Raw genomic sequence first — 14598 nt, forward strand, 5'->3', positions numbered from 1 at the left:
GGAGGAGGGGGAGGGAACAGTTTAGGAGTGTAGATGAGGATTTTGACCAGAGGCAGTGGAATAAAGTGGAGCAAAGCCGGCTGTATTGCCTTGTTAGGGAAGATATCTGCCCTGCAAAATAGCGAAGATTCTTTGGTGAGTCTTGGGACTTACATATCCATCTGGGTCTCCCCAGGAGTGCCACTCAGGGTTCCATCAGCTGAGAATCTCAAAGCACATGTGCAGTGCTTTTCAAAAATGTCTCAGTTTCTCATCTGGTGAAATAAAGGTGATCTGAGGTCAAAGCATGTGGGAGATGGATGAATAGTATATATCATCTATTTTGAATCACAGTCCTGTACTGGGCTCATCTATGGGCTGTGCAATCCAATGCTTTGACTCTGCCCACAGTTTTCTTGGGTATTTCAGAGGGAGATGCAGGGCATCTGCAGGAGGCACCTCTAGAACCAGCTGTCTGTTGGGAGACTTGGTTTCCTAACACTGGTTACAGATTTCTGTGTGTCCTGGGTTTCTATTTCTTTTGAGCAACACTGATCAGAACATGAGAGGGTTTTTCTAGGAAACTTTTACAGAAGCACCAAAAAAAGGTAAAAGAAATCAGCATAAAGTGGATCCATCCCAACTGCTGTGATTTGATTTCCTAGTGGAGGTTCTGTTGTTCTGCTGTCATACTAGATGGGGGTTATATGTTCAGATAGATCTTTTAAAGAAATAGCCCTGTTTCCAAAGTTAAATACCACCTGTTTCCTTCTGTCTGAGCGCACTTTCCATACCTATCTGTGTCTGGGGTCTTTGCATTGGTTTCCTAAAGAGGTGAGATTCATGTGGTGGCATTTTTTGGGGATTGATCTCCTTTCCAATAGCTTTTAAGCCTATAAGCCAATTGCACGCACATTGTTTGAGAAGGAGTGATGTGAGAGATACTGAGTTCAAAATTTTTGGAAGTGAGAAGTCTTGTAGAAGGGAGTGATTGTAATAGGACTGCAAAAAAGAAAAATCCCACTGCACCACACCTGGGGCAAAGGCCATGGCTTCAGCCTCTTCTAAATATGTGTATGAATTTTCTAAAGAGGGAGACCTTAATGCAGAAGCAACAAACAAGCAAATAAATAAATGAATATGTCATCAGTTTCTTGCCCCCTAATATACACTGGGAAATAAAGCTACAGAATGCAGGGTCACTGGAAACTAAGCTTTGCTGATGGGCTGCCATTGCAAACTGCTCCATCCCCAGTGTGGGCTTGTGCAGGTGTCAATGGGAGACTGCAGGAAGACGTGAATTGCTGATGGCTGTTGCACCTCTTTCTGTGTGTTAGGTGCTCAGGCTGTCATCCCTTACCAGTGCCGAACCAGGTACCTCAGTCTCACTGCACATTGGCAATAAAAATAGGTGGCACTCAAATAATACAGAACCGAAATTGTCTTTTCCAGCTTTTCATGAGACTTTGACTGCTTTTTAATGGTGCAGCACTTCAGCAGAGACCAGAGGTCCCTGACCTGTGAAGGATTCTTTTTCCCTTCAAGGAATTTGTGTTCGACCTCGGCAGTCAGAGTTACAAGCAGAACTCCCTGCTCTGACTTTCATTTCTGTTTCAGCAGGACTGAAATCTGTGGGGCCTTTCTGAATATTTCCCTCCTCACCCAATATTGCTGAAAATGAGCCTGAAGTGTTGACAGACAGCGGCACTCTCAGTGTGTAGGAATCCAACATAAACAGACTTGCTGGTTGTGTACTTGGACATGTTAAACGAGGTCTCTCCTTTGATCTTCCTTGCACTATCCTAAAGCCCAGCAAGCAAAGGCTAAGTAAACAGACCTTTGATTTCAGGGCTGTTTGGAGCAGAGGTCTTGTAAAATTTCTATCAGTGGCAGAGCCGAGCTACTGAAGTCCCTCTTGGACTGTAGGTGCTGCAAGAGTAGCAGTGTGGCTTTATTGACCCTAACGTCCCTTTTTCTCCCCCCTTCCCATAATGACAAACATCTGGGAATATGAGCCAGCTCCCTGTTGGTTTTAACATGCCAGTTTTTCTAGGAGAGACACCTGCTTATAATCTCCTCTATGGTGAATGGAGCATAAGCTATTTTAGATCCTACTGCTATTGGATCTCACAGCCAGTGCAGCTTTTTGTAAATACATGTCATAAAGATGCTCAAATAAATAACATGGGACACTTCTGTGGGAAACACTCACATTACTAATCCTGCGTGTTCAGCACTCCTGGGTCAAACCCCAGAAAATCAGAACTCTGGCTTAAATAGCATGAATGTTACAACAAATTGGGTTTTATTTATTTGCTTCCTGTTTTTAGAGCATTTAGTGATTCCCCACGATCACAAAGGTCACAAATTTCCTTTCATGTTCAAATAAACAGGAGAGTCTACTTCAGGATTATGCCCTCAGAAAAGAGACAGTAAGAAACAAGCGCCTAATATCATAAGATTTGAAAAACAGGATTGTGAATGCTGGCAAATTCCCCTCAATGGATGAAACACACAAGTTGAATTGGCCTCTACTTTGTTTTAAATTAGTATTTTTCTTTGTCTTCTGGTGAATTACACAAAGGAGGCTTTGGCTTCCCTTCTGCTCACCATAGGAAAGTGACATGAGAATGAGATCCTGCCAAGGTATTTTATTTTTTGTGAGTGTTATCAGTTTTTCATTGTTTTCAACATCAAGAACTGCTGTACTTAGCAATAATGGAGGCTATTCCCAGAGGACCAGAGATGTGGATCCTATGCGTGAAGCCACTTCAGGCAAAACTTAATTGAGCTCAGGACCAAAATTTGGAGAGTTTTGCTTAATATCAAGATAAATGCCAAATGACAAATTCATTGACCAGTTACTCTATGCCAACAGTGCTCCTGCTGTACATTCTGGAGGTAAAGCTGAGGTTGCTGGCTGGGTTTGAACTCCTGCCAGTAAATTGTGAATCTGAGTGCATTTAGTCCCTCTTGTCTTCTGCCCTCTCGCTTTTTAAGCATGGCCTTAAATGACGACCTTTCTTACACTGCCTTTTCTGCCTTAGTCACTAACTGATCCTTTACTGTCTGCAAAACAATACAGCACTGTTCTCCCTTCGGAAGTGAATTTTGTCTTTTGTCAAATAATCACATCCACTACTGGATAAAGAGCGTTTTTAACAGCCCCTTATTTGTTGCTATTTGATGGCGGTTCTTTGATCCCTGAAGGGGTGTGCAGTGCTGTTTGTGAAATACAGCAAATTGATTTTACACATTTCCATCTTTTATCGATGAGTCTTCCAATGGGGTTTCACTGTAATCAGATTGGAGGATACCATGGCACAGCCATTGGGAAGGGATTGGAATTTACATGCAATAAAGATTAGGGGATTAGCAACTGATTAGGAGTGTGCTGATTTCTCCAGCCTCAGGTACAGCCTGTGCGTCTGCTTTTTTCTGACCTTGGGTTTTGACCTCTTGACTCCTCTCTTGGAAAGGCCACTGAGCAGCACAGAGTGATTTCTGACATGGCTTCCCTCAAGAACAAGTTCAGATCACTGCAACAGTAAAACCTCCTATTTCTGTGAGCGGAGAAGCTCAGAAAGGTTTATGCGAGCGGACAAGTTGCTCAGATGTGCGTCGACCAGGACAGGCTGATCAGACAGACTGTGGCAGTGCTTTAGTCTGCAGTCAGGAATTTGTGCTGACAGCTGATGCTCTGTGTGTGTGCTGGTACCCGCACGTGCACGAGGGGATGAGCAGCAGCTCTGCAGTCGCGCAACGAGATGATATTTCCCCATGCGCAGCTTTTCCCAGGGAGCTGCCGTGCTCTCCAGATTTCTCCCCCGTGCACCCTCGCAGGAGGGTAGCTGGGGCTGTACATTACCAGACACTGAGGTAATAGGATTGCACATTAATTGATATTCCAGTGTAGCTCTATCTACCTGATGGATATGATGTTACATACCAGTGCGTAGCCCGCCAGTGGAATGGCGTCATTTGGAATCGCGGAGCGGTCGATGTCAGCAGAACTCCCATAGCTGCTGAGGTTTGGGCAGCTCAAATAAAGCAACAGGCTGTGCTAAGAACAGAGTGTTGGTAGTTTGCTTGTGTATCAAATAGTAATTAGAACCATCTTTGTACTCATGCAGATGTGCGGAGATCAAAGACGGGCAATAATGGAGTCTTCAGCAAAGGAGAAATATTTCCAAACCCTTCGAATAGCTTGGGAAGTTTAAATGGGTTTATATTTTAAATATTTATTTTCAATGTTTCAATTTTGGCAGAATAGACCCACTGTGAGGTGCTGGTTTGGAAATATCACTCATCCTAAGACATGCCACACTGGTGTGCAGTAGAGGTACAGGAGGAATACCTTCTTCCAGATGAAGAGAAGCAGCTTTTGAGCGGCAAGGGGTGCAGCAAAGCTTTGAACATACCAGTAAAATGCACTGATTCTATCTGATTTCAGTAGTTGAACAGTCCTAGAACTGTAAAGCAAAGCCTTTGGCAATCCCAGGTGGTGCAATGGGACATAGTAAGTCTAACAGAACAAGTCTTCACTTTCTCCTGACAGAAAGGTTAATAAAGCCACATAAGACTGCACTATCGTTGTGAGTGAATCAGCATGTGGAAGAGGAGGAGAAGAGGACGTGGATCTGTTTGAAGCTGTCCCAGATGCAGGCAGGCTGCAGAAACCCTGTCCATGGCACCAGCTCAGCCCTCAGACTGTGGCAGAGATAAAACAAGTTTCACAGCCAGAAGGTCACTTGTGCACAGGCTTGTGCAGGCATTATTGTATGTTTCAATGCTGTGCTGTGGCATTCAGAGTCCATCCACTTGCAGAAAGTGTTACTGCTTTCCTTTGGGTATGGCCTGGAGCTGATGCAGTTTCCTATGCAAGATCTGACAATATTCTGCAGGTGTGAGGGTTTCATGCTTTCAGAAGTCCTGTCTCCTGCCAATACACACAGGTATCTTTTGTTTTTACATCAGGTAATATGTGCTTCAGTGTCTGGGGAGCAGGAACCAGATGTGAATGCTATAAGAATTCAGTGATGTTTTCCCTGTTTTTATATGCAGGAGACATGGTGTCTCTTGAGTTTCAATGTAAGTTTTCACTGACTCAGCCTTGTAAAACCTTCATTTTAAAGTGCATTTAAGGCTTTTCCCTTCCTGGAAGAGATGTACAGGTGTGTCTTAAGTTAGCCTGTAGAATGGCACAACAGGAAAAAAATCTTTAAAGTGAAATATTTGGTGCTGAGGAGGTGATGTTCACACTAAAGGCATTTTGGGAGTTTGTTCTGGATCAACTCCAGTCTGGTCATGTAGATTGAGTGCTCATTAATGGAAATGCAAGAGCACCGCTTCTGCTTTTGTTTTACCAGGGCTCCAGCTAGCAATTGCTTAATGTGTCTGCATTAGCAGCTGATGGGCTTTGGTAAGACTGCATCTGTAAAGCAAAGCATTTGGTGTTGAGGACCTGGCACCCCCATTTCAGAGGAGTGTTTCACTTCAGAATAGCTTTTGTTTGGTCCTGTGAACTAAATGCTCATCTGAACTGGAACACCCCTTGCAGCTCAATTTCATACAAAGACCACTCAGCCCATGTGCACCAAAACAGCTTCATGATGTGAAGTAAAGTATAATTGGTGGGGAAGATAAAAAAATTCATTTTAAAGCACACCTCTGGTCCAAAACAATTAAGACACTGATGTGGGCAAATTTAAGGTAGACCTTTATGATGACAGTTTAATTTAGAGAGAGCTGGAAAGAGCCAGCTCCTATCACACCTACCATGAATTGGAGGTTTTGGTAGGGCAACAGTAAATGGTTTCAGGCAGAATTTTAAAACACTGCTGTCTTAGAAGGTGCTTTGCTACATTTTTCTTTTGGAGCAAGACAAGTTTTATATATATATATATGTCTGTGTGTTTGTGTGTGTGTGTGTATTTGCATATGTGTATATGTATATGTATGTTAGTTTATTCCTGCCCACATTCAAAACTGTTTTCACATTTGAGGGATACAACAACCAATTAAAAAAATATTACCATTGCTTAATCAAGATACTTTTAAAATTACAACTTCTTAGTTTGCATGTGTTTCATTTTGGTTTGCCAAGATTATTACACAAAAGATTTCTCAAGCTGAAAGGGGGAATATTGGAAAAAACCAAAACCAGGCAAACTCTTAGTTCTTGACAAAAATGTAATTTTCTGATAGAAGACATTCATGCCACTATATACCAAGCCTGCTCTGCAGCCATTCAGCTAGAAATGTCTTCTGTTCTAGAGAAGCATCCAAAAATATCTTCAGTTCTTAAATACCACAATGTTTACCTCTTTGTGGTCACCCTCAAACAGTTGTTACCACGCTTTTGTGGTGGCCAAACTTAGAAGCCCCCAGTGACGAGGACAGAGCCGAGGGAGGGCTGAGAACAGCCTCCCCATGCAGGGACACTGATGATTTCCCAACAGCAGAAGGTTTATGGATATTTTGGCAGTGTCTTGTGTTCAAGAGTGAGTGTTCAAGATGCTGATTTTTTTCTGAGACTTTAGTGCACTTAATCACATCTTTTCCATCCTGGGTATTGGCAAAGGCCAGTAGGAACCAGCATTGGATGGAGGAGTTTAAAGTCTTCTCCAGTTTCACCCCTTAGAGAGAAATTTGTTTAAAAATATTTTTAAGAGTATTTTGAGGAAAACCGAATCCTTGGATACAAAGGAGAAGGCTGCTGTCTCAGTGTATGGCTGAAGTTGCCACTGTGGGCCAGCTGAAAGGCAAACCAACTATTTAAAGGTCTTCATTTGCGTCGTGCCCGCGTATGGCACGGAGTCAACCATCGTGGTTTCTGTTTTCCTGCAGACATAAACAATGACACTTACAATTTCCTGCCTGCACAGTGCTCACACAAGCATCTGTCTGTAAGGGAAATGGCTAATTACTTATTAAACCTTGCACGGTGCTTAGACTGGGTTAAATATTGACAACCAAAGTTCAAGGGGAACCTGTGTCTCCAAACGTGAACTTGGGCGTCCTGTTTTCTAGGAGCTGTTCAAATAAAATGGATAGGTGACAAAATACTGCCTGCAGGCAGGAGGGACAAGAAGGGGACAAAAGTTGGATCAGGTTGGTTCAGATTTAAATGCCTGTCTTTGGAGCCTTGGGGTTTGGAGTGTGATTGCAATTGGCGGCTCAAAGAGAAGTTCTGATACGAAAGAAGTGAATTAAACTGAGATTTGCAGAGTGTCTGGTTTCTTTTACTGAAAGTCTTGGAGATGGTGAGCAATTTGGCTGGGAAATCCACTGGGGTTGTGAAGCAGGATTTGCATGATTGGGAAGCAGTTGGAATTGCATAGTACAATCATATTTATGTTAAAATTATGGTAGATTCACCCCAGAAGGTAATTCAGGGCTGCCTGACTGGATTGTTTCCCAGACATTATGGGAAGCAAACAAATGCCTTATGTTGGCAGGAATGGTTCCTGTGTGACCTGTGGTGGAGATGTTTGGGGGTTTGGAGTAGTTTTGGAGAGAGCAGGTTGGGGTTATGGGGCAGGATTTTCAGTCGGGTTCTGGATCCTCTTGCCTCCCTCAAGCCAGAGGATTTCTAGCTTTCTTCCAGAATTAGGCAGTTTGTTCTTCCTGGAAGCAGGAGACTTAAAAAAAAAACCAAAACCCAAAACCAAAACAAAAAAATAACAACACAAACTTCTAATTTTAGAATCTTGAAAACATGTTTTAAGGCCCTTCCTTTTGAAAAAAATGCTCTTCGAATTAAGAGTGCCATTATTCAGATGGGCTTGCCTTCTTGAAGGGGAATGGAGAAGGTAGATTATGTGGGTATGTGTGCCAACACACCTTTGTTGTACTTTTCTCTAAAGAAAGTCTTCTGGCTACCCGTTGAACTGCATACCTGAACTGCACCATCAGGATAATTTTAGCCTTAGAGCAGGAATGTTAGTCCTCTCTTTTGGCCCACGCTAAGCCCACTGGCAGCACTTAAGAAACAATAAATAATATCTTTTCTTCCACACTAGAGGATAAACCTTCTAGCATATGAAGTCTGTTTCTTCAAAAGTAATTTGAAGTAATCCTAACTCTCCTTTGCGTTTGCTACCTCAAAACCTAAGGGATAATGTTACTCTTTTTTGCTGCTGAAGAAATGTTCAGCAACAATTGAAATTGAATGTCACCCATGCACATTTAATTTAATAAGATGGTAATTTCATGTTAAATAAATACCAACTGATTATTGAAAACATATGCTCCCAGGATTTAAAAACCATGTAAGAGATATGTATCTCATCTGCTGTTATTGAACTGCAATAAATCTATGCAATAATCAAGTGCCAATTGTTTAACATACAGTAACTATTTTATTAAATGTCAGTGAAATGTGTATGCAGGGCACTTAATTAAAGGGAACATGTTCCCAAATATTCTATTTTTCTTAGTTTTGGAACATCTAGAGTAGGAAATTTACTGGCAGCCTTCACCCAAGGGGCTAGTTATTACTCATGTAAAAATATGGCAAGCACTTCTTGTGCTATCAATAAATATCCATTTCATCAGGAAAGCAGCTCCTACCACAGAGGTAGGGAAGAAAGAGAAAATACGGCACTTCATTTGCTGTAAAATGGATCCACAAGGCTGTTTTCTCCATCAGTTTGTCTGGCTGAGCCCAGCAGCCCAAGACTAGAGCTTGCTCCTACAAACAGTCTGCTGTTTCAAAATCTAAGCCTGACCAGCCGTCGGGGCTGGTCAGCAAATACTTGTGGTGTTTTTGTGTTCCTCGCTAAGAGTCTTTGTTCTACAGAGATGCTGTTGGTTTTTTCTTTAATCTCTTGATTGTTTTTGATAAGCATTGTTTTTGTCTGTGGGCGCCTATGTTTTCAAGCCAAGAAGGACCCATTAGCTCATCTAATCTCATCTCCTCATGTCACATACCAAAGCTTTTGGACCAGTTACCCCTACGCTGACCCCTACTTCACTTGGCTAATGCATACCTTTTGGAAATGCAAACTGTTTTGTTTTGAAAATATGAAAAGAAGTTGGATTCACCAGTCCTTTGAACTACTTATTCCATTAGTTAATGGGATACATGGGCAACACACTCATCCTTTTATCTCTCTCAAAGAGCATTTTTATCAGTTCTGCTCTCCGTGTAATGGCTTCCAACTGTGCAGAAAGCCAAGAGTTCCTCTCTTTCAGGAACACCTACTCATGTGCCATCCTTGCTTTGTAAGCCCTTCCCTGTGGGATTTGCTCCTTGGTAGTGTTTGACCAGCCCTTAGTGTAGAGAGGCCCCTATCCACTGATCCATCATTACAGCTGGAATGCCAATACAAATAATGGTAATAATAATGTGCAGGAGTGGGAGTGTATAATCCTCATGTTGGTCTTGCAGAGAGGGTTAAACTGTTGGAGAAAGGGTTAAACCCCTACTGTAAGCGAGAGTTGTCCAGCACAGCCCAGTGAATACCCCAAGTTAGGCAACTGTGGCTGCACGTTTCAAACATGGCTTTTAGGTGGTCCTTCCCAGCTGTGTTTATTTTGAAGCATGGGAAAGGTGAAAGAAATCAACTTTGCTGTGAACCACCCTTGCACTAAGGACTTTGGCGGTTCGGGTTTTACAGTGATGAGTGTGGTGAAGGCCAAATGTTGCCTCAAGTGCTGGTATAAGAGATTGTGTTCACACTGAACAAGCAGTTTGGTTGGTGATGCTTGTCCAATTCCTTCATCACACTATTGTAATGAAAGATTTCTGTACTTGGCTGTATTCTCCTTGTAGGAACACACTGCCTTTGGTACCTCAGCCCCTGATGCTAATCCCATGCATGTTGTTGGGTTGTTTGGGTGCTTCTTGGTAAATGACTTTGCTAATTTGCTAACACAGCACTTCAAAAGAAATCTTATCGACATGGAAAGTGAATGTGTTTGGTATTAAATAATAAAATATACATAACCCATGGGGCTCTTAAAACTTATTTAACTTCTTTATAAACTTTACAATACAGTATGTGGATATTATAAATTACTTTCCATTCCAAGAAACTGTCCAGGCTTGTTGACCTTCCTTGGAATTTCCTCTTTGTAATTATGTTTAATGTGTTAATAAAGCTCACTTTGAACTGTATGATGGCAAATGGTCTCATAGGACGTGGGTCAGTGCTGGTGCGTTCACCATATGTGAAGCCTGACGTTAGTGTGCAGTTTAGTTGAAGGAATAGCCAGGCTGAGTCCAAACAATTGTAGAAGCGGCATCTCCTCCCCAGGTTAGCAGTAAAAAGGGGTTCATGGAAAGTTAGGAATGTGGAGTGGGAGATCATTTAGCTTTCACTGCTAGGTGTTACTAAATTATAGCACTAGGTTTGAGTCACTATCAAAACACCATATATCTAGAGGGTTTTCACACAGAGCTGTAAATCATGTTTACTACATGTATGAGTTGAACGAGTGCATGAACTTTGCAATGCAGTCCAGGAAAATATAATTATACGTGTGTGTGTTTTTGACTGTGAGAAATATGGACAGGAAGCTCCAGGTTATTCCACTGTTGTGCCTTAAATACACTCCTAGAAATTGTTTTTGCTGCTTCCCGGAAATAGCTATTTGCTAAAGCAAAGAGGCTTTCTTGGGTTTTACATAACTCCTCTTGCCAAGAAATGGCAACCACCATCCCTTCCAAGGCACTGGGGAAGAGAGCAGGAATGCTGGTAAAGCAGTGTCAGCAGCAGAGCAGCAAGCGGGACTTTTCTGTGGTGTAGGATAGTGGATATAAATTGAAAATTGCCCAGCTGTTCAGTAAGACAGGTGTAGGATCTGTCTTTTATATAATGGAACAGAATGGAGATTCCAGTTGCTTGTATTCGTAAATGAGGCAAATAAATCTGCACACTTGTCTCCATGTATATGAGCAGAAATATTTAAAACAAATGAGGTGATCATGGCATTTCCTTGTTAATGTTTGACTGAGTTTATATGATCATGAGCAGAAAACTTGGCATCTGGCTGGGCTTGTTGGTTTCTTTCTGGGTGTGTTTATATGTATTTGCAGATGGGGAAACTACAAGCAAGAAAATAACTTGGTGGAAAATGTAGGTTCTGGGTTGTTTAAGTTGTATTTTAAGCCTGATTGCACCCTGCCCCTTGGAACTCCAGGCATGATCCCTTCTAGTAACTAAAATGATTTGAATGTTATGGGGCAAAGTTATATTTAGTTTGTGTTTGGAGAAAGAATAACAACCAAGCACAGGGGGGAGGCAGCTGCATTCTCGTCACTTCTTCCCAAGTCACATCCGCGGATGTCAAACCCCACCCTTCCCCCTCAGCCAAAGTATTAAGGAATGATTCCCTCAAACTGTTGGGTTGAGGAAAAGGGGGACTGAAGAAAACCTGCCCCCACTGGGCTTGTGTTAAGGTGGGGCTTAAAAGCAGTGCCCTGTGGCTACAGAAAGCTGCCTTTGCCTGGGGAAAAACTGCAAGAGTGGAAGTAAGAAATGATGATTGTTTTCCCTTCTCGCCATTCCCCCTCCCTCCCTGACTATGAAAATGTATGTGTCAGTAATTTGGATGGAATATCTATCTAGAGCGTTGTTTCTGTCCCCTTCTTCCACATCCCATAGAAAAATGCTGGAAGAAGTAATTTCTGTGTCCAAGAGCATCACAGATTACAGAATCTCAGCACTTAAAAAAGCTGATGTTTTCAGGAATTGCTGCCTAATGGTAAAGAAAGGGGGGTAGCATGACATAGGGACTCCTTCCCCAGATTTACACCCAGGACCAGAGAGCACTGCTCTCTGCTTCTCTGTCTTGAAAGAATCCAATTCACAGGATCCCCTCCCCAGCCAGAGAGATGGTGTATATTAGCATTCATTTTGCATTGGTAAATATATGAAGTCACAATTTTAACAATGATTTAACAAAATGTTTTCAGGTTTCAGAATGATGCCTGTTGCTCTCCAGTTCTTGTGGTGTTGCCCTGCCCACAAACAAGGCAAGGGCAGTGCTATAGGGAGCAGCCAGAGGGTATATCTCTCTACATTAGATCTTTTCTGCTCACACACAACACAAAGCTGGAGTCTAGGACAGCAGAGGTCATAACAGTGGCTGCTCAAGGAGTAATTTCATCTGCCTGCTGCGTTAGAGCCACAGACAGACGCCGGCAGCAGTGAGGGATGGGAAGGCAGCAGCAGCCAGAGTTCAGTCTGTTTTTACCTCACTGGCAGCTGTAGGTGAAGCAGCAGGTGCTTTCCTGGGATTTTGCCTCTCTAAGCAGCTGTAGAAATGTATCCAGCCTGTGGGGCTGTGCACTGTGCCCTGGGCTCTGCTCCTGCACCACTGCACTCAGCTGTGAGCGCACACGTGCCCCAGCCCTGCAGGATCAGACACCAGGGACACTCCCAAATCAGTGCCCTGAGAGAGCTGACTGTGCACTCTGCTCTCCTGAACACCTCCTGGTATATTATGGACCAGTTCTGGAAGGTGAGGAGCTCCCGTCAGTGCCAGTGCTGCACGAGGGAAATCGAGGGCTCAGCATGTTTTTACTACATCTTTTTTGCTCTGTTCAAAGAGCAAAAGATGGGTCTGGCATAGAGAAACCGTGGACATTAATCTCCAGGAGAACCCGAGTGGTGCTGGGTGGCTCAGTGTATTCAGAGCCTCAGGATTCATAGGGGGAAGATGTTGTTGCCTGGATAATGTGGGATTTCTGCAGTACCTTGTGTGAGGCAGCTCTGTGTCAGCAGTGCCAACTGCCCAGGGGATACTGGAGAAGGGCCCTTCTGCAAAACACATTTCCCCTTTCCCCTGCCTCCCCTACAAATACTGACAGCACAGAGTGTCAGGATGTGCCAAAGTGTGTCTTGACTGGAAGAGCATTCATTTGTCACTGTTGCAGTCCTGAGACAGGGCTCTACAGATATGTAGTGAAATAAGACCCAATGAATGCCTGTGCATGAGAAAGAGAGACAGAGCTTTGTGATGATATCATTTTATTCTTGCTGTAGCTCAGCTTTAGGAGGTCCAGCTACCACTAGCTTGCCAGGGCCTTTGAAGCCTCTGGCATCTGTGAAGGTGCTGATTCCAGAGCATACTGCTTGAGCAGAAAGTTATTGATGCAAAGATGATAGGTAATAAAATTGGAGTATTTACAGCACTAAATGAACAGAAGCAAGGCTTTAGCATCTTTGTCCTAGGACTGTACCCTACTGAGAAGTGCATGCTGTATCTCGCAAGATTCACAGCAGGAAGAAGAGTGGGGGGAAGCTTTTATTCCTCTTCCCAAGGAAGTTACTGAAGGAGCTAATGAAGGGCTGCACCAGTGTTTTTCTTTTCAGGCAGAAAGGCTCTAAGAAACACACCCTTTTCTAAATGTCATAAAGGTCTGCGAATAGATCCTGTGACAGAGAGTGATCCAGCAATTCCTCAGAACGAAAGGTCAATCAAAGGAAAATGGCATTTAGGAGGACCAAGCTTACTGCTGACCCAAACATGTGACAGATCCAGAGGCAACTCTGGTGCCATCAGGAGCGCTACTCGTGCAGCCTGACCCAGAGAAGCACATGACATGACTGGGAAACTATCTGATTCCTCCAGGTCTCAAAATTCATCAGGAGTCAACCTGAATGTCGGAAGGAAAGGGGTTTTGAAGGAGCTACAGCAGGTTTCCAAGCTGGGAGGAGGCTGCTCTTTCTCACTGTCCCTGCTTGCCCTGCACCAAACATTTTTCCCCAACACTAATTATAGATCTGTTTTTGTCATTTGAATATGCATGGAGTAGTATCCTGGCTCACAAGCAGCTTGCAGTGAAGCTACTCTTAAAATTTGACTTGGCTTGGTAGGGCTCTGGGTCAGAAAGGACCTCTCCAAGGGCCAACCCAGAATTTCAGCAAGCCTGTGGACATTTCAACTGCTGTGCACTGAGTGAGACACTACATCCTATAGGGAAATGTAGCTGAGTTTCGGGCTGGATCCTCACCCAGAGTTGGTGAATTCTGCTTTATCACACACAGCCTCTCCTGATGGGTGGATTTCCACTTTAAAAGATTCAGCAGCGTGACTTGTGTCAGACCAGCATTCGAAGGATCTTGGGATTATCTCTCCAACCACAGAGTTGGTTGGAGGTCTTCCAAGGTGAAGAACATTAACAGTGTGGTTTGGAGTGCTTAGAAAGACCTGGAAAGGCAGGATTTCTCATGGTTGTTTTGCCAGTTCCCTTGGAGTCTGGGAAGACACCATTGGCTCAGATGCTGTCCCACAGGGAGTGCAGAAGGTGTGCAGGGGTGGGTGTTACCTTTTCTAGGGACTGAATTTTTCAGGAAAGGTGCTCTCAAGATCCCTGCTTTGAGTCATCAGAAGTTCATCAGAATCTGTATGTTTGTAAGACCCATTGATTTAACCAGACTCTTAGTTAAACTCATTAATGAGTTTCAACCTAGTTCACAACTCTTTTCTCAGCTTGAGCAGCATCTCTGCTCACCAGCAAAGCTGTAAAATTTGTGGGTGCGATTCAACATGAGTAACTGCGACAGCAGCTCTGTAGTCATTCATGAGCTGGACTGTATGTACTGCCTTAGTCATGCTGGGGAAAAATCAGGCAGACTTTGGAATAGTGGGAATTAGTCATGAGGA

At 43.3% G+C, this 14598-nt stretch overlaps 2 protein-coding genes across 2 annotated transcripts in view; one reads left to right on the forward strand and one right to left on the reverse strand.

Annotated features, from left to right (window-relative positions):
• The window catches only part of PTCD3 (pentatricopeptide repeat domain 3), an 822782-nt gene that overhangs the window by 333652 nt on the left and 474532 nt on the right, over window positions 1–14598 (reverse strand). The window lies entirely within an intron of this gene.
• Window positions 14482–14598, forward strand: part of FGFRL1 (fibroblast growth factor receptor like 1) — an 89816-nt gene continuing 89699 nt past the window's right edge. The window contains exon 1 of the mRNA XM_050338458.1: window positions 14482–14531. Coding sequence (XP_050194415.1) covers window positions 14482–14531 — 50 coding nt within the window. The remainder of the gene's footprint in view (window positions 14532–14598) is intronic.

The sequence above is a fragment of the Myiozetetes cayanensis genome, unplaced genomic scaffold (assembly GCF_022539395.1).
Source record: "Myiozetetes cayanensis isolate MyiCay16 unplaced genomic scaffold, myiCay2020 scf7, whole genome shotgun sequence".
NCBI lineage: Eukaryota > Metazoa > Chordata > Aves > Passeriformes > Tyrannidae > Myiozetetes > Myiozetetes cayanensis.